The sequence below is a fragment of the Ruditapes philippinarum genome, unplaced genomic scaffold, assembly GCF_026571515.1.
Source record: "Ruditapes philippinarum isolate M1 unplaced genomic scaffold, ASM2657151v2 ctg180_1_1_1_1, whole genome shotgun sequence".
NCBI lineage: Eukaryota > Metazoa > Mollusca > Bivalvia > Venerida > Veneridae > Ruditapes > Ruditapes philippinarum.
Window position 1 is genome coordinate 171,978 of NW_026866393.1, and position 20,606 is coordinate 192,583.

Genomic DNA, 20,606 nt, shown 5'->3' on the forward strand with positions numbered 1-20,606 from the left:
CTATAAAGTGGTGTTGAGACATGAAAAGTAATTTTGATGCAGATTGAAATAATGTATTTTTGTCTTCTTGAATTTCATTGTGGTCTGTTGTCTGGTTACAAAGGATAACGAAATCCTTGTTAACATGCTATTTATGATAATTCAATAATGAACAGAATTGTTATCCTCAACAGCAGATTATGTGCAGCAGTATATTTCTCCAGTACTCAGGGGTCAGTGATTGCTTGACATCTACTTTTTTATATGTGCTCCAGGCATTTCCTGTTTCCACAATGTCTAAAGTAACCCATACATATTTCGTAAAATCTTCTTTCAACGGTATTTACAGAATAAGACTGATCCGGTTTGCTTCTTCAAATTTAAGAGATGTCAATTGCGGTTATAGTTTTGTTACTGTTATTTCAATGGGTTTGCTATCTTCAGTTATGCTGGTATTTTATTTGTAACCACAACAATAGAACAATAATTTATAGCATGTAAGGATTGCAGTTCTGGTCTTTTCAGATATATTAAAACGTTTGTTTAATTAGGTTCCGTACAACGATACAATTAATAAAGACATACATGTAATTATGTTAATTTTAGTAACCATGTAATTAACTCATTTTGAAAAACTAGTTTCTGGATACAAGAGAAACGTTTATCACCAAGCTCACCATCACACTGTGTGGCCACCATCTGCACAACGAAACTAGTATAAACTCAAGATATAGATGATTTATCTAAGAATGGTGAAATCTACATCTCTTAATCCTTCTGATTAACAAATGTGCTTATAAATAATTATTGCGAAAACAGAACTTTACAAGTGGGTAATGTCTTGACAAATCTTTAACAACTGCGAATGAATGTAAATGTGTTCCTAAGAAACACTGATTATAAAAATATTTGCTGATAAATATATACCGGTTCCTGCAAGCTAAGAGGACATACTTGTAGCTCAGAAAATGACAAGATGACACATCAGATATTCTGGACGTTTACTGATTTATGACAATAGTGATAATTGGTATGACACAAACATTATGATAATTAAATTTGTACAAATATTTACATCATATAAAATGGATTTATTCATAATGGATACAGAAATCATTTAAGCACAGTCATCATGAACTGTATATTTAACATTCGTCAACGTTTAAACAATCTTTCCTTTCACTCACAGAAGTAACAGATATGAGAATTGACAAATACATATAATATTTACAAACTTACATATATTCATACCATTTTGATAACATCATGTTTTTAACATTTTCTCTTAAATAAAACATATTATAATGGTACAAACAATAAGAACATAATCTCCTAAATTATCGCTTATTCACACCGTGTATTCGCAAAATTATACCACTGTAATTAAATAAGCTACTCAAAATTTCGGAAGAATGTTTGTCCAGTAAAACATCATAAGCTCACGTGTATTTGTTTTTTTTTTCGGAATCTGATCATAATTATGAAAAGTAAATGACACCTTCCGCCCTGCTGCTTTCGTACTTGCCACAACAATAACATCATTATCAGAAGGACTTTTTTAATCCGGTTATCCAAAGTAAGTATACTCCAATTTTTAATTTCAAAGGTGCAATGGTATTATAGTTAGTTATTTTTACAAGTTATCGCCTCTAACAGTACATGTTTTCACCATTTGTTTCAACTCCAGAAAAACACATTTCATCTAGGAAACAAATACATGTACTAACTTTTATAATATTCAAATACTGACAATTACTCAACAAAACATGATTAAAACAATGAGTATTGTACAAAAATATAAAATAACAACTCTCAAAAAATGCCTTTTAGGAATAAGGGTCAGAGAGTTCATATGAACGATACCGATGATGTTATTATAATACATGTGGCAAATGTTTGTTTCTTGTACACTTGAGCACTAGAGTCCACTCTATCGCGAAACCATTTATTTCATAACACAGAATTAAAGATATACTATGCTCAAATTTAATATTTAAAAATATTGATAAGTGCTACACGATTTCTTTGTAAATTATAAATAAACAAGTTTTGACTTCACATGAAGTGAATATATTATGCTTTAATTCCTATACATTAAGTGGACACACTATGAATATATAGTGTCATTGTAGTGTCATTAAAAAACTGACAGATATTTTTAAGAAAGGGCCTGCTTTACTTGACCATTTATAACAAGGAAGGCAGATTCCCATTAAAAAGTTTGTACGTCCTTTTATTCAAATAAGACATATTCAGTAAGAATTTATAGATTTTAATAAATTTCTGCACTTATATAATTTTACCCAAAGATAAGCTTAGTATATATTTAAACTACTACTGCGAATACATGTAAATTCATTTTAGTAACATGACATCACAGTAAAATGTCAAATATTTCAGAATAAATGTTCATAGAATGATCAACATTCTTAACCAATTCAAAGACTGCAAACAACAATGAAATGATTTATACACACTACTTATACAAATCAAATATTAAAATATCCATAACAGCAATGTTATGTCATATTTATTTCACATTTGATATAAAAGTTCAGGACAAAGAATGAGTTAACAAACCAATTCGGAAACTCAAAGTATTAAGTCAAAATTAGTATAAGTCTGTCTCAATCAAATAACTGAATATCCAACAAATGGAAATAAAACAAGTATTATATAAAACATGGTAAAAAGGCGCCAACAATTTGGTCAAAAGGAAAACATGTGGAAATGCTAAACAAAAAACCATGAAACGTAATCATCAAACGTAAACGTAATTCCTTGAATGAAAACATCAGTAAACATTTGCATAATGTTGTATGCAATGCTTCTAATAGAAACGTATCTGAACAAAGTCTTTTCTTTGCTAAGTTTTTTTTTTGGCATTTTTCTGTGTTTATTAAAATAACTAAGTAGATGCATTTAAATCAAAAAAGCAATATAATAATGAAATTTTACAGGCAGAAAACGTTACTATTTAGTGATAGTTTGACATAATATCCATGTCAAATATGGTTGATACTCTAAGCCAATCGTATATTTCAACAGCAGTATTTGACGTTTGATTTTATATACCGGATAAGGCACTTTTGGTAGTCTATATATTAATAAATATAACACATAATGGAGTTAAATTTGTTAATATGTCTATATAATTATATATTTTGTACAAATGAGTTTTACAAAATGCATATCAATTTACAAAAAAAAAACGATAAAGTTAAACAAACGAACACAACAATGATACACAGCATCGTATACATTTGAAGTGGATTGTTTTAAATGAATATATGGTTATTTGAATAAGTGATGTATTATTTTATATACGTATATGATGTGGAGACTTAAGGAATGATTAGGACCGTAGGGCTCGTTTACAATCTTCGTGCATTGTCAATAAAAAACGAAAACGTTATTGTGTTATTTCATGAAATATTAAGGATGCCTTTCTAACAAAGGTAGTACAATATCTTACAGATTTATGATAACAGTTCATATTTGACATAATGCATGGTAATGAACAATTAATTAAATTTGGCGTTGATACCAAACATAGAAAAGCACAGCAAAACAAATTTAACACATAGTAACTAAGTTCAGTTCTAAACAAAATGCGTTTCTATTCTTTCTTGTATATCAATTGAAATAGCTAAACAGGTGATTAGCTTTTATCAAAAATGATATACATGTATTTTCTTGTAAAAACAAACCAAAACATCTGCTTACTTATATATATCTTATTTAGGTTGTCAATTATTTGAAATGAAATAAGAGCATCAAAATTGTCTGTATTACAAAATGAAATAATCGTTAATATATATCGCTAGCCACTAAATAAATGCTGTCTACTAAACAACGGGAACAGAAAATACAAACTGTAAAAGAACATTTGCATTAAATTACTAAAACACAAATACAATAAACTGGATGGAAATGCTTATAAATACAAATGCTTGTGATATCACCAATTACAGCTAATTATATTTCACACCAGTCATTATGTCCCTTTTTCTTCGTTAACACTGTATCAGAAAGCTATATTATTATAAACTTTACAAGTGTAAACGTCTATTGTTTATCTCAAAAGTTTAAACAATCCAACAGAGCCTTATGTTTGTCATTTTTATCATGAATACATATTGATAAACAAATATAGATGACCATCAAATTCTTTCTTTAATTATTTCCTCCGTGTCCGATTTTACATCATTCAATTCTTGCCCTGGCACTTTCAAGACTCTAAGTATACCAGTAACGTCATTTTCAATCTAGTGAAGAAACATCTTTATCAGCGGCAATTTACAGTCTTCCTCTAATCAATCTTGAGCTTTTATCTTGGCATGATCTATCTCTGGCTCTGAAGCCAACTCATGCATTTTTGATCCCCAAAATTTGAGCTTTAAGTTCAGTTTAAAACTGTTTTTCAACTCCAAATAGGCCTTCCAATTTGAAGATCATGGCACATTTCTTCATTTTCAAAACTTTCTCATTAACATCTGGCTTTAATGAATGCATTCCAAATGTGTTTTTTTAGTTTGAATGGGGAGCTAAAAGTAAAAGGTACAATGCAATATATGTTTTCTCAATTATCAAATTCAATAATCTTGACATGCTTGTTTTGATAGGAATTGTGTCTGTATTAGTCATCTCACGCCGTACTTGGTTATGTTTGATAATAATAAGCAAACGCTGCTATCCAATTTCAACATATTTGCAGTGTATAATACAAACGTTCAGCCTAACCATTCGTCAATGGTTAAACAAAAGTAACAAATGTATACTAAACAAAAAAGTCAGATGTGAATGAGATCATAGCGCGACCAACACCTTAAAGCTGTCACCAATCTTTATTTACATATATATTACAATTATCACGCATATAGTTCTCTTTGATTTCTGTTATTAGGTATAGGTATCATCGGAGTAAATTGTACACCATTGTCTACTATCTCCTTACTAGCTACTCGTCGAGTAGCATTATTTGACCCGCCAAAACACTTAATAGCGAACCGAAGTTCCTCTGACATTTCGGAACAAAATGATTGCTGAAACGAATACAAAACATTTTAAGAATAAACAATGGTAGTTTTTTATCAAGTGATGACAAAACAGATTATAAACAAATTAAAGTCAGACGATTATTTTACAAAGATTTTAAACAAATAGTCTGTAAGGATTCGTAATTTGTGCAATAAGCATTAGGTTTTACTGATTTTAGACCAATAAATTGAATGAATAAAATAAAATTAAACTTTGAGTTGTTCATACAATCAACTTGTCAAAACTATTGACATGATTGAGGTCTGATAAAATCCATAGTAACTGCATGCTTATATTTTTGAAATATGTTCATTCTGGCAATAAACAAATAAACACTGGAAGAAAGTAATTGCTATGTAATTAAACAGCTATAATAATGTTATGTTTCAGTTTGGTTTTTTTTCTTTGTTTTTTTTTATAAATTTCCGATATAGAACGCTCATTATTTATTTCATTTTAACATGTATGTGTATACGTATAGATAAAAAACAAATTCGCTTGACATTTACAAACAATATTCGGCTTCGAAATTTTGACAAGTAATTATTTAAACTTGTGAGATTACTTACTTTATCTTTCTTGGCATTTTTTCTCGCCTTCCACATAAATTCTAGACATGCTATAAATAGTCCTGCTACAAGACCGCCTACTAACACTACAAAAACTCCGCCCACATGTTTAACACCCAATGAGCTAGCATCTTTCTTCTGATCGTCAACATCGCACTTTCCTCCGCTTTTTTCTTTCCACCATTTATTATATATTTTTTGTATATCCTGATTTTCTTGTAAAAATATAATCTCGCGGGATATAGCGTCCGTCCATGGTGAATCTGAAACGTATGAATACAAATATTGATTACAACATGACTAGTATAAAGTTTAAAATAAAAGACATAAGTTATAAAATGTGTGTATAAAATATAAATTTTGAGCAATCGATATCCAAAAATAATGTATACAGGCAAAACACACAAACTGTAATTGTTATTTTTTACGATGCTGTGCTTTAAATAAATCTAAACGCAATGATGCATTCAGAATGCGTTCTAATACCATCCTTGAATGGTATTTCGAATATAGAAGTTAGGAAAAGCGGAATTATTAAACTGTAATTAAGTCGTAAAAGCGTTGCAAACTCAATATGACTGAGCCTGTTCAAGAACAGCTGTTGGAAATACATGCTATCGTGAGAACCCCCTAGTACCTGCTTTATTGGAACTTAATATTTCAACATGAAAATGGTGTTTGATTCCTTTGGAAATGTGTTAATATGGATTTGATGATGAAATTTGTTTCACTAATATGACTAAATATGTACTAAAGATAAAATAAGAAATACCTTTTGGGAATGCTAAACCATATCCTTTAGAGTCTAACAATCCGCCAATCTGCTTCAATTTGCACATTCGTTGCACCTGATAGTCAATTGTGGTAGACTCAGCTATAAATGCATAGTCTGAGTTGTTGGCTCTTGCAAACCCATCTGTATTCGACTCTACAAATGTCGCATTCGGATTGTTGTTCATAAAATTAGCCATCGTTTTATATGTTTGGATATCGGAATTCTAAAAAGAAAGTAATAAAAAAACATGAATAAAAATCGTTGAAATTTTTTTCACCGAAATTCAATGTGAGTAAAACTTATAGAAATACAATAACTGGATAAGGGTTATATATTAAGTATTTTAAAATATTTTATTTAATTATTTATTTCACATATAGTATCGTATCCTCCTAATAAGCTGCCTGTTTGTGTTTATGTTTCTTAATTACTTTACTAGATAAAAGAATAATGATGGATTCGTTTTAAAATCTTTATAAAGGTTTAATGACCGTATATAAATGACTTTATAATACTGCACATTTGTAACTTTTCAATGGATAATCGTAATGTTATGGAGTTTATTCATATACACGGCTGCTACTTATGAAGAAATCTCAGTTTTTTCTAACAGAGAAGATTGCTGTATTATAAATTTGTTATTAAGATTCTTGCCAGGTTATATGGCCGTATATAACGGTTGTTTGCAATATAACCCTCGCATAGCGACTTCGGATTATATATGAAAATAACCGTTCAAATAGAACCATATTACCTGTTTAAAATCTTTATAATTATAACGTATAACCATCTTTATGCGGTTCGTATTTTTATAAGCTGATAACAGTTTTTTTATATGAACTGAATCACTTAGCAAAACGTAATAGGCCAGTTATAAACAAGAAGAGTATACTTTGATATATGGTTGTAGTTAAAGATGTAGTTTCACATTGCTTTATTTCATTAAACACTCCATTTCACTTTACATGCATATAAGCTTGGGTTGTTTTGTTTGTTTGTTTGTTTGTTGTTGTTTTTTTCCTAATAAATACATTATTGTATTTATAAATACAGAAGCAGAGGAATGTTATATTTTACTCTCGTTTGTGAATTAAATTTAAGAGACTTTTGTCCGTAATTCCCGATATTAAATAAATATAATTTGTAACAAAGAAACGTATACAAAACGTAGCCAATAAGTATTTCTGTATTTCTTATTGATTTTGAAGAAAAAATAAGTTAAAGAGGGCGTAATTTATTCTTAACATCAAATGTGTTACCATAAAGAATTCTTTCGTTGAGCCAGAGCCTAAAGTTCCATATCTGATCTTGGTTTGGCTAGATAAGTCCTCCACACTTTTGATCGGTGACACGTATTGTTCTACAACTAGAAATGCGGCGAGGTTTGCCGTGTACGTGGACACCATGATCAGTGTAAATAAGTACCAAGAACTTGCGAGAATCCTTCCAGATGCTGACGTCGGTGCTAAATCACTTCCTACGTAACATTGGAACTTGCAGTAACGTATTCTCGTCATATTGTTTTAGTACTTGATATTGTTTACTATTAAATCTACATTTGCGCACTCTTAATCAATTAGTTTGTTAGAGAAAACCTTGTGATATATGGTATATTAATGTTTATGGAATTACTAAGCGTACTGTTTAATTACCACAAAAGTTTTAATCTAATACATTTTTTCATGAATTATTTGTTATTGTTATTCACTCATTTTGTCTAAATATAATAAGTTATTGTTATGCACCCATTTTGCCTAATATACTAAGTTATACTGTGTGTTATTTTCACACGCTTATTTTGTTTGAATATCATAGATTAAGCTATTTTTATAATAAAACGTTTTGAATATTAATAAGATTATTTTTTACACAACCATCAAGCTTGAATATCAAAAGCCATTTCTTAGTGTTATATTCTCATTTTGTAAGAAAATCTTCAATCTTATAAACTATTTTAACGATATAGGTAATATGTTACTTCAGACTGTCATTTACCGTGGATGTCATAAATTCTATGTTATAGCTCTCACATATATTGCATGTGAAATTTATGTTATACATGTAATTACCTTTCATTTCACTTAACAATGGTAAGTTATTTCATTTATTACATGTTATTGTAGATATTGGTTTCCGGCTGCAACCAATGTTAATGTATATGAGTAAGAATTAATTTATCTCGTACATGGGTTTAATTATCCTGTTGCCTTCTCATGCTCTTAATCAAAGCGCTGTGATCACTTTAAATAGCCTATAAAAATCGTTTTTATCAAAGTCGTTGCATGATACCGTTTCTCGAATCACATTGATACTTGATTTTAATATTGGAAACTTTTAAAGAAAATGCGTTTTGTCAGAAGTACAGTCAGACTTTTTTGATTTTCCCATTTTGCAAGTTTGAAACATTTTGCGGAAGCTTATTCTGTTTGACAGAACGGTCGTTTCGATTATGCTAATATTTGTAAAACAATAACAACTAAAAAATCAACTATTCCTCTTTAGTAACAAAAATATTGAAAAATTACTTTATGTTGACGGCAGAGTTTTTTTTATAATTCATGTCCTTTTTTCCATGTTTCTTTCTGAACAGATCAGCATACATACATACCTCAAAGAATGCTCTTGTAGTACCGGAATTCAATGTCCCATATTTGATTTTAGTTTGTTTAGCTAGGTCGTCTACACTTTCTATAGGTGAAACCATACGTTCTACAGTTAGGAAAGCAGCGAGATTGGCGGTATACGATGAGATCATGATGAGAGTGAAGAACCACCAAATACACGCCACAATTCTCGTCGAGATTGCACGTGGTGCTATCTCACAACCTGTGCAAATTAGTATTAGTAAAAGCAGTGTTAAAATATGTTTATTATCATAGTAAGCATTATATTGTTTTCGAGTTCATTGATAACAGACTTATACTGGTTATAGTCTTTTTTTTTATTCATGTCCTGCTTTGCATTTGGAGTGGTCACAACAGGCCAGAGTTAGTCTAAATTATAATAGTATGAAAATACTTGAAATGGCATTAAACAGTAACAATCATTTCGAAATTGCACGATAGTGCCAGAAGCAGGAGCCAATATTTAGGGAAAAGGATTACATTAATGGTAATAAGGAGCCATTGACCAGATAAGTCCGTTATCAAAAATATTATATAAAAATTTTGCACCACACATATATAATTCACGTTAATAAACACGCTTCTAACTTAATAAAATTTTGAATAATATTTAACAGCATTTACTCGTGTGTACCAATAAATAATTAGAAGTCTGAAAAAGGCAAATTTTCATCAATAAGAAAGATTTTATAGTTATATTAAAACCTCTTCATTCTAACTATGTTAAAATTAACATAATGTCAGATTAAGCATGTAAAGCAATTTAGTTAAAAAACGCACACACGTTTAGCAAACTATACATAAAATATAGAACATTCAATTGCTTTTTACTATGTCTAAATAAAATTAATCTTAACAGTAACCATAAACGATTTAATCCAACATCATATAAAAATTTATTTTGAACATTTGCATCAACTTTCATTATACTTGGTGATTTGTGGTGTGTACTGTTTAATGTTTAACTGTGTAAATTGTCCGTTTGAATTGTATTTAATTGTCGTGTTAAATATGCAATAAGTAGGGTTCATAGTGACGTTGTAGTGCTTAAGAGTAATTTAATGTTTTCATGTCACAATATCCAGTTTTCTAGTCAGTATGTCGTGTTACTTTGTGTCGTGTCACTATGCTATGTTTTCTAGTCAATTTGTCGTGTATTAAGTGTCATGCCACTATGTTGTGTTTTCCTATCATATTGTCGTGATTTCGTGCTAGGAATAACACAAATCAGCAACTATATATTTTTAATATAATTTGAAATAAAAAATCAGTTATGAAATAGCATCAATATAATTCATTTATATGGACTGGAACGACAAAACGACGACAAAATAACGACATACCTTGCTGCATAAGAGATCCAATAGTAAACCATAAACTGTTACATATAGTAAACTGATTCTCTACAAGATCCGAATCTTCGTTGCAAGGATGAGGGTTGGTCCATTCGTAAGGACTAAATCTGTGAAATAAATAAAGACATTTTCATAGTTTGTAAAGTTTGTGACACTGAAATTATAAAACTAAAACTTGAACCATCTTGTCATATTTATAACATTCAGAAAACTGCGTTTTACACGCAGTGCTCAACATTTCGACAAAGGGAGATTATTCAAGCAGTAACTGCTTTGAAAAGGAATTCCTTCCCTTTACAATTAATAAGTATATTTCGTATGACGACTATATGGCAGTCATACTTCAAAATGTATTCTGCACTTAATAAATGAAAGATGTGTCAGCTTGCGAGATCTTCTACCTGAACGTCCAGTGCAGACCAAGATCGACCAGCACATCTGTGACGCCTGATCATGGTCTGCACTGTCCACGTTTCGGTCACTTGTTCCTAACTATATGAATAGTCTTGACCATAACTAACTGTGGACAAGCCAATGTAAGATATTTAGCATTTAAGTGTAAAACAATCACAAAATTATGCATAGGTAATATAGTACATATACCGGTATTTTCTCTACAGACTCACTTACTGGTCTTTGACAGAAACTCCATTATTTATAAAAGATTCTTTGTTACATACTCATTCTACTAATGTATTCACGAAACAAATACCCAAACATATTACCTTGCTATCACGAACAGCATAAAGCTAACACACAAATACGCAGCGACCATATAAATCCACACATCTATTGAGAGAGGTGAAGAGAAAGAGAACAACTCTGGGGGCGCTTTAGTCGGTTTCTTGTAGACCACAGTTATACCGAGATTAAGAAACGGTTTTGTAAAGTCTAGAATCTTCTCTCGTTCATATGTGATTGTCATACCAGCGGCCGCCATGTCTGCTTTCTGAAAGAGAAGAAAATATAATCAGTGTAGCTTACAATGTCGCAAATCTTAACACAAAAATATAAAGTTAATAATATATAGGTAGTAACGACAGCGAATAGACCATGAATTTTTTTCCGTACAAGTAATTGATATTTGGCAAACACTACACAGGCGTTCGTATTACTTTTTCTTCCTCTTTTTATCATAAACGTGCTGAATTTTTGTAATGAACTGCACACCGTCAAATATAGAACACTCCATTTAAAGAAAGTAATTTTAATATCAAATTACAAAATGGAGGTACCAACAGTAGCTGGCCCTATACTAGTGGTAAGGCGTTATCACTTCCGGTTCATTTACAGATATAATACAATAATAATACAATACATTTGATTTCATAAAATTATATTTCATAAATCATATCACATTTTATCATTCTTTTCAACTGTTAAATATACTTGTTTTGTTTTTGGTCTTGTTTTCTTGTTGTTGTTTTATCTGTGTTTTTTGTTCTTTTTGTCGCTGTTGTTGTTTTGTTTTTATCCAGAAACATTAAGTGCAGTATCATTAGTTCTGATCGTTTTCTGCTCGGACTTTATTTTATAACCGTTTATATACATTACGTGTTTATGTACAACGTTAATAATTTTCAATACCATTTTTTGTACTTATTTGTTTATTTACAACGTTAATAAATTTATATAATTATTTACCTCCTTAGGATCTCGTTTCAACAGATCTCCGATCATACCATTCCATACACCATTCACTTCTGAACCGTATTTCTTATCAGCAACTTCGTATATTGTATAATTAAAGCCAAGTCGACTTTTTATGAGGTCCAGTAAATCTACAATAAAACCTTCATGCGTAGGACCTTTACCCTCCGGATTCTTCTTCAGCGTAAGGTAGGGCGGGTCCTTAAATAAAGTGTAAAATGTCAATCAATTAATCTATGTCATTAAATTTATAAAAAAAATAAATACACAATAGAAAGGCTTTTATCTCAGAACTCATAAGCTGAATAAGTACAGGCTAAATCTATTAACTGAAATTGCAAATATTTTGGAACTTTTTCAAGTGCTTATTTTAAGAGAATGCTGGATTAAATACCAAATTAAGCCCCAAACATTTTAGAGCCTGGTAGGACTACGTATAGACATGTACCTTTACTGCTGACGTTAGCAAGGTGACGTAGGTATGACGTCATAGAAACAAACTTACATAAACTGTTACAATACGTAACGTCGTGTTGTTGAGCTTCTCATTTGTCTCCTTCCTTCTATCCTTGAATGATTTAGTAATTTTAACTCCTTCCTTCGGCTCCCAGTATCCAATCTGCAAAATGAATGATTACATAAAATACATCATTGAAAAAAACCCGACATATTTCTTTATATCAAGAAAATAAGCGTTTCTTTCTGGTGTTATTCTGATACGGAAAGGTGCATTCTAATAAGGAAATTTGTTTCCATGTATTTACCTTCAATATAAGTGCATTTAACAGAAGGAAAAAAAAAACATTTGCTAAAAGCAGTATTTACGCATGCGCAGACACAGGGATATCAATTGTGATGATAAACATATATACTATACTTACTTTTCTAAGCCCAGACTGTGACAGTTCGATTATGTCTAAATTGAAATCAGTGCGCTTTCCTTTCTCACAAATAATATCACCGGATAACCCTTTCACCTCCATCTAAATATAGAGGAAATAACATGTTTATTATACATGTTCAAATACATAAATAACGCTAAAATTAAGAATATATAAATGCGTTCATAGTGCTACATTTTACAGTTTATTGTACAAATGAAAATTATGCCAATGAATTAAAAACATTTAAAAACAAAGGTATATTTAAATAGGTTGATACCATATTTATATCATGATATATATTCAATACTATCATCTGTATATCACTTACTATCGGTCTTATGTTTAGTACTATTAAATGAAAATGAGGTGCCATTGATTTTCATTGAACAAAAACGGATTTCTTTTCATATTTCAAATGAATGAAACGTATATCATTTAACAAAATGACACATTTTTTACTTTCAATTGACATATACATAATCATACAAACTTTTCTACAGGCTTTGTTTTAAAAAAGATAGGAGTTTCACAACAAAAAGTCATTGACGTCGTTAAGAAACACATTTCACAAAATAAAAGGCAACTGTCAGAAAGTATGAAAGTTATAATGAAATAGAAATAAAATTTGATACGAGCTCTGTGGAATCATGCAAGCTGTGCATTAAAATGGCATGTAGAATAGAGATAACTTAGATTTGAATGTCATTTATACCAGAATCTTTGAAATGTTTGCAGGGTGAAAATTGTGTTTTCATTGATAAGACAGTGTCACGCAAAGCCAATTTGAATTCTTTGTAAATGTGAATGTCGGTTTTGACAAGAAACTTTTTTGTATCTAAGAAAGATGTTACACCGGAAAGAAAAAAAACAACTGACGTTGAATTCAACATTCCATTAACATAGAATAAAGCTAAATAATCAGCAGAAATATTATTCGACATAATACTTTATTTCTTTATTACGATTATTATTCTTAAAATATAATTATCAAAATGAAGCACTCAATGTACATTGCTTTATGATAGATAGAAATGTTTGTGTAACAATGATGCCTTTATCTTGCTAATTTAAACGCCTACTTAATTACCATGCACATAAAAATAAGCCATGCAAAAGTGTACAATGATAATTAAATTAAGACTTCTAAATTGTAACCCTTTCTTACCGATTTCATGTAGTTGAGAAGACTGTTGCCATACTGCCAGGTTTGTTTCTTATTACAGGACAGACCGACTGTTTCAAACTGCTGAGCCACTGTCAGTTCAGACAAAGCCTTTGCAAACAAATGCACAGCGTCGTACATCAAGGCCACTTCCGTCTGCAACACGGAACCAGAATTTATCAAAGGGAGATAATTCGTGTGCCGCAAAATGATAAAAAGTAACTATAAGTTTTCGCTCATGGTTTCGTTGAAACAACAAATGTTCTATTAAATATTTTTGATGACAAGCCAAATCTCTTTCCGTATTTTTTAAAAGACAATTTTAATAACAGAAAACCATGTTTGATACTTTATTAAAAAATAACAAACCGTTTAAACACAATAAAAGGAGAAAATATTAAAAAGATACCTTTTTATTACACGATATCGCTTGAACTCAGGGAAATATTGTAATAACTAAGGTCGTTAAAGAACACATAAATAAACGTATTACAAAATGCTTGTATAATGATGGTAATGATCTTACAATATAGCCTTATAAAAACCATGTGATATAAAGATTCTTAAACAAATTGTTATTTCAGATTTATTTAAAATACGTCCAAGAAGTATATCTCCACGTAGTTGCTATAGTACTTTCCAACCCATAGCCTGATGGTTGAAACGAATTCAACAAAGGCGACCAGTTCAGAATAATATCAAGCGGCACTTTCGTCTCCCCTGATCTTTTTCAGCACTAGGCGCGTTTCGGTCAGTATGTGTTTTGAATTGTTCCTTTGAAATGATATGAGCCACGTCACGACAAACCAACATAATGGGTTTGCGACCAGCATGGATCAAGACCAGCCGGCACCTCCGCGCAGTCTGATCAGGATCCATGCTGTTCGCTATCAGTTTCTCTACTTGTTATACGGTTTGTAAGCGAACAGCATAGATCCCGACCAGACTGCGCGGATGCACAGGCTGGTCTGGATCCATGCTGGTCGCAAACGCACTATGTTGGTTTTGTCGTGACGTGGCTCATATGAAATGTGATGATTATTGGTTTTGTATAGTTTGAAAGGAGCACAAGTCAATTTAAGATATCAGTCCTGATAAGGATAAATATAAGTTGTTATAATCTATTGACAACTCCTGTTGGATCATATACAATTCAATGATTACACACAGTTTCCCCCCTTTTTAAATGACCAATCATACCCCTTATATAAAATAATTTAAAGCACTGCTTACCCTGAGATATTGGCCGCGTTCTAAAGGCGTGGGCTGGTTACCATTATCAGATAAATTGATAAAATCCTGGATCACCTCCCGGACCTCTTTCCTCGAAGGATCAATGAGCCTCATGGCGGTGATGTTGGCACCACTATATTTGTAATCCTCCAGGTTCACGATATCCAAATCCTGTACAAATATACATCATTATTTAGAGATAAAATCGCATCCACTTTATAATATTAAATCAATTTCAATATCTAAAATAGAATTGTCTCCTAGGTGTCATTACGCATTTCGCGCAAGAAGTAATAAACTCATTGGAAAACATTCATTCTTGAAATAGAAAAAGATCCGTCAAGAACGTTTAGAACAAATATTAAAAGGGCGAATATAATCATTACTGACTCAGTTTCAGTAAGCCTGAACATCATCCCGCCCCCTGCTAGTCAATAATACTATTAAATTAAGAAATCATCACTTTATAGATAAGAATAAATTAATATAAAACATGATTCTATTATTTGGCATAAAAAAATCTTAACGCAACTTATAAAAATCAAATATGGGCAATAAATGCCTTAAACGTTTAACTATGTTTATTATAGTAAAATAACATTCTCGTAACTGGCAATTGACGAAGATGAATACATCTCATTAAAATATGGCACATCTTGCAAATACATGCTTTACAAGTAATATATTATTTGGTTTTAAATTAAGGAATAGTACGGTATACTTCAATGGACACCTTATTTATTTTCTTACCAGTGTTGTAAAATGGAAATGGTACAGCTCTGATAACATGTTTACTTTCAATGCCTGAAAAACGAAAAGAAAAACAACACATTAAAATATATAGGAAAAAGCAAATATGTATCAATGTCATTAAATTTACAATAAAACAATATGGCCTAACCAGAACGATTTTTTCAAAGTTGGTCCATTCAGCAGGTTTTAACAGATATAATCCTCCGTGCTTATATTATCATTTATATCATAATAAGCAAAACTTTGGTCTACTGCTTAGGACTTAAATGAAATATCGGGTTTTATTTAAATCATATGCAAACCTGTTGTCCACTCTGTTGCCTATGATGTAAAATGATGCATCGGGCTTTCATTTAAATCATAAGCAAAATGTTTGCCACTGGGAAGTGTTCGTCGAAAATGGTATCTAGTTTTGTGCATTAAAATGGTATCATTTCGGGCTCAAACATTGCACTTTGCAGACGATAACACATGGGAAAGTTATATCAAACTAGAAAGGCCTACTACTTAAATAATGAAATAAATAAAGGAACGCTTCAAGTTCAGGCAATAATGTCCATTTGTATTGATAAGTTTTGCTTCAAAAGCGTATCAAACGTTTTACTAATAACATAGAATATTACTTGGGACGACTGCCGTACAAAATAATTTCAATTGCTTAATTTATTCCTATTTGTTTTGAATGTGGTTCTTTCTATTCGTATAATATCCTGCGCACAACAATTTGATGAATGCAATGATATTTCATATCTAAAGATAAATCATCTTCAGATATCATGATGCATTCTCATTCCTTTGTCTGAGAATTCTTAACCTTCGTTTTGCACCTACATATCATTACATATGTGAGCTGATAAACCCGTTTCACCCGTTACATAACCGTGTACACTTCCCACGATACACTAGAACGAAAACATTGGACAATAAAACAATAAAATAAATCGGAAAATTTTGAATATCTGAATGGCAGTTGTAAAACATGAATGGCTTTTTGGCAAACGCTAATATGCGCTGCAGTACATTTGAAATACAATATGGCTCCATATGAAATAACATGTTAAATGCACGTGATAAAACATAACGAACAAGTCATTGTGTTCAAAATGATCACTTTGACGTAAACAAGTGAAAACATGCAATAAATATATTGTTATAGTTCATCATTTTTTTCTGCATCTGTGAAGGTCCAGTTTATCAAAGAAATGCATTACCTTTTCATTTCGACGTTCTTAATATCAACTTGTAAAATACAAATATTTCAAATACGAAATATAAGGTATGTACTTTGCACTATCAATATGATTAATAACTAAAACAAGTAATGAAGAATGGTGTGGAAAACTTATCGCTCTTAAAATTTCTATTTTTCAATAAAACGTGCATACCAATTACCATTTCTTTATTCTATTGGAAAGTATTTTGATTCCAATCAGCATGCGTTTATTGAAACAGATGTTTATGTCTTAAATTCGACATATCAAAACGATCTAGTATATCAAACCAAAAGAACGATTTAATGATATCATTATTTCGAAATATTTCTGACATTTTAATGCCATAATTTATTTACCAAGCAGTTTCACATCACAATGATTGAAGGCTTTCTAGTGATGAGAATTTAGAAGGGTATAAAAAAGCCAGATAGGCTTATCAGTCGATATCATTTGCACGTGCATGATTGAAGACAACACTGGGTGTCTGTGCTTCTTCACAATTGTCATGTTTAACTTGAGAAAACAAACGAACATGAGAAAACCGTGTACTTTAACCTGCAAAATTTGTGAAAAAGTGTTGCTATTCTTTCAATCTGTATTTCAATAATATATCAAATATTATTACAAATTTAATTGAAAATCTTCAAAATGTTTGTGTACTTTGGTATTAAAGCAATTTTGGCCAATACGAAATACGTTTTTAGCCTAATGGGAAATCTGAGGGTTACATAAAGCATTCTTCTAAATTCATATATTGCTATCTGTGTTGCAGTTTGTGTGTTTTACAGGTTGTGTTTTTATGAATATTTCCCGAAATAAATACGATACAATACGTCATAATACTTACCTCATGTAGAAGAGGCTGAACTTTATTGACGTCACAGTCAACTATTATATGGTATTCCCCTTTTTCTTTCAAGTCTTTAAACATTGTTATATATGTGTTCTGAAAAGGGTCCAGCCGACGTACTGTAATCTTTTGCTCGCTTTCTTTCGTAGCCTTTAGTACTTCTTGCAGACGAAGTAAACCTATAAAAAACGTAAAACGTATTTCATATTAATATCACATTTTTTATAATTTAAATAATTTTCAAAGAAACAACTTACGAAGAGATGGAAGTTGCATTTTAATAATTACATGTACATAGTTCCATGTCATCACAAAGCAGCTAAACTTATGGCTGCTTTCAATATTTAAACATAATCAGCTATTGCTCGTAGAAAATCGATTTAGCTTTGAATGATTACGAGAAACTCGAATTAACGCTTATCATTAATTAAAATGGGTTTGCTACAAAAACTGTTTAAAAGATCGTGATATCTGATAATATTCATATTTTCTACAGACTTTATTGCATTATATAAGTACTGGTCCTAAGAACTATCCGCTATTTATAATCTAAACATACTTTCAAATTGCTAAATCATAATACAATTGTACTTCTATAAAAGACAAAGTATATCAGGGCAATAAATATTTTTAAATTTGAAATTCAAACATGTATTTTATGAATATATTATTGTCAGTTATACATATTGTTTTCTTTAACGAAGAAAATATACAGTTTCAGACACGTGTTTTTCGTGTATTTTCTATTATTTGATTAAAAACATATTGATTGAATAATTTAGATACGTATCTGCACATTTTCCATAGCAAATGTGTGTTAATTGTATAACCAGATTTGTTCTATATATCTGCTAAAGCAATTTGCAGTCGAGAATTAAATCGCTTAAAAGCCACAGAATTTAAAGTACAGTGGAATAAAGTTCGGATTGGAGAGGTACCTGGAAATTTTATAATTCTAAAACTAATTTATATATTCGAAACTAATACATTGGCAATTGCATTATATTCATTGTACTTCTTTGTAAATATATATGTATAATAATAATTATAATGAATAAATATTTTATTTCTTATGCATTTGACCTTCACTCAAAAATGAGGCTAAGTGTTTACGGAAAGGTGGCTGTTATTGCGATAACATTCATATACATGCTATGTGTCCGTAAGAGATATTATCCTCCAAAAGATGTAATTGCTTTGTACATAGCCATCTCTGATAGCAATATCTACCCGGAATTTATAAGTTCATACTAAATGCTTGTGACACTTACATGCTATATATAGGTGACCTTTATACAGGAAGTACACTTCTTGCATTTATCTAATGATTTTATCGCAGACGAACAATTGCCCACTTCGTAATGCACACAATGATAGTGAGGTCATTTTCTTTCAGTCGTATGATGCTGACTGACCAAAGTGTACATAAAGTACAGTTTTATATTCTTACGAGTTGCTAAACTGACAAATGCATATCCGATGAATATTCACCTAAGCTCGGACTTTGATAGCGAATTTCGGCAAATGTAAACTAGTTTTAAAACAGTGAACTAAAAATAGCAAAAACATGGATATAGATGACGTAAATATGATCGGATTCGTCATATTCAGTGTAATTTTATTCTTCGGAATTCCGGGAAATATTATATCAATTGTCGTCTGGGCAAAGGGAGACCACTGCAGCAAATCATCAAGTGCAATCTATTTTAAACTTATAGGCGTGTGCGACCTGCTTGTTCTTATTGTTCCAGGAATCGATTACTTTATGTTCTTTTACCCGTGGGATAGAATGGACCTAAGGGTGACGAACGATTTCTTTTGCAAATTCTTCACGGCGGCATTTTTCATCAGCGTAGATATAACAGTTGGAATTACTATCGCGCTGACCATTCAAAGGGCTCTGACAATTTCGTTTCCCATACGTTCACTGCAAAACAACGTTCATAAACGTGCTTACGTCATCTTTGTCGTCATAGTGTGCGTTGCGTTTATTCTAAGCCTTCCATATATTATAGCGGAGAAAGTGATTGATCTAAAATACTTAGAAACCAACTCGTCTACAAATTCAACCTCTGTGATCCTCTATAAAAAGTGTACATATCCTAATGAAACTTCAAAATATATAAAACCCTATAACACGGCACACTTCAGCTGTCACGTGATCATTCCGATTATCATTCTGACGATTTGCAATGGCGTCATTCTCCGAACGCTATATAAGGACAGAAATGAAAACTTACGTACGGATTGCCAAACTATTAAGAAGAGTATTCACACGGTAACAGCGTTAGTTATATGCATAAGTTTCGTCCATATTCTATCCACGTTACCAATGACGTTGCACGTTATTAACTTGTATTACGAAATTCAGATGACGGACTTTTGGGTGGCGTTTTCCAACTTGATTATACAAAATTTGATATTTTTGAATAGCGGCATAAACTGTGTCCTGTATTGCTTTATTGGGAGAGAGTTCCGTACAGACTTGAGAAAAATGTGTGTGAACGTTTATCAGAAT

At 31.1% G+C, this 20,606-nt stretch overlaps 1 protein-coding gene across 3 annotated transcripts in view; it reads right to left on the minus strand.

Moving 5' to 3' along the window:
• Positions 1-966: 966 nt before the first annotated feature.
• The window catches only part of LOC132732380 (glutamate receptor ionotropic, kainate 2-like), a 95,872-nt gene continuing 76,232 nt past the window's right edge, over positions 967-20,606 (minus strand). For 2 of the 3 annotated variants that reach the window (XM_060718789.1, XM_060718791.1), the window contains 13 exons: positions 18,086-18,267; positions 16,022-16,075; positions 15,272-15,442; positions 14,042-14,194; positions 12,874-12,975; positions 12,498-12,611; positions 11,987-12,193; positions 11,068-11,291; positions 10,331-10,449; positions 8,972-9,189; positions 6,361-6,586; positions 5,589-5,851; positions 967-5,024 (listed from right to left, as the gene is read on the minus strand). In XM_060718789.1, coding sequence (XP_060574772.1) covers positions 4,851-5,024; positions 5,589-5,851; positions 6,361-6,586; positions 8,972-9,189; positions 10,331-10,449; positions 11,068-11,291; positions 11,987-12,193; positions 12,498-12,611; positions 12,874-12,975; positions 14,042-14,194; positions 15,272-15,442; positions 16,022-16,075; positions 18,086-18,267 — 2,207 coding nt within the window. In that variant the 3' untranslated portion in view covers positions 967-4,850. Of the gene's footprint in view, positions 5,025-5,588; positions 5,852-6,360; positions 6,587-7,622; positions 7,841-8,971; positions 9,190-10,330; positions 10,450-11,067; positions 11,292-11,986; positions 12,194-12,497; positions 12,612-12,873; positions 12,976-14,041; positions 14,195-15,271; positions 15,443-16,021; positions 16,076-18,085; positions 18,268-20,606 lie in introns of all 3 variants that reach the window. The other variant, XM_060718790.1, reaches the window with a different exon arrangement.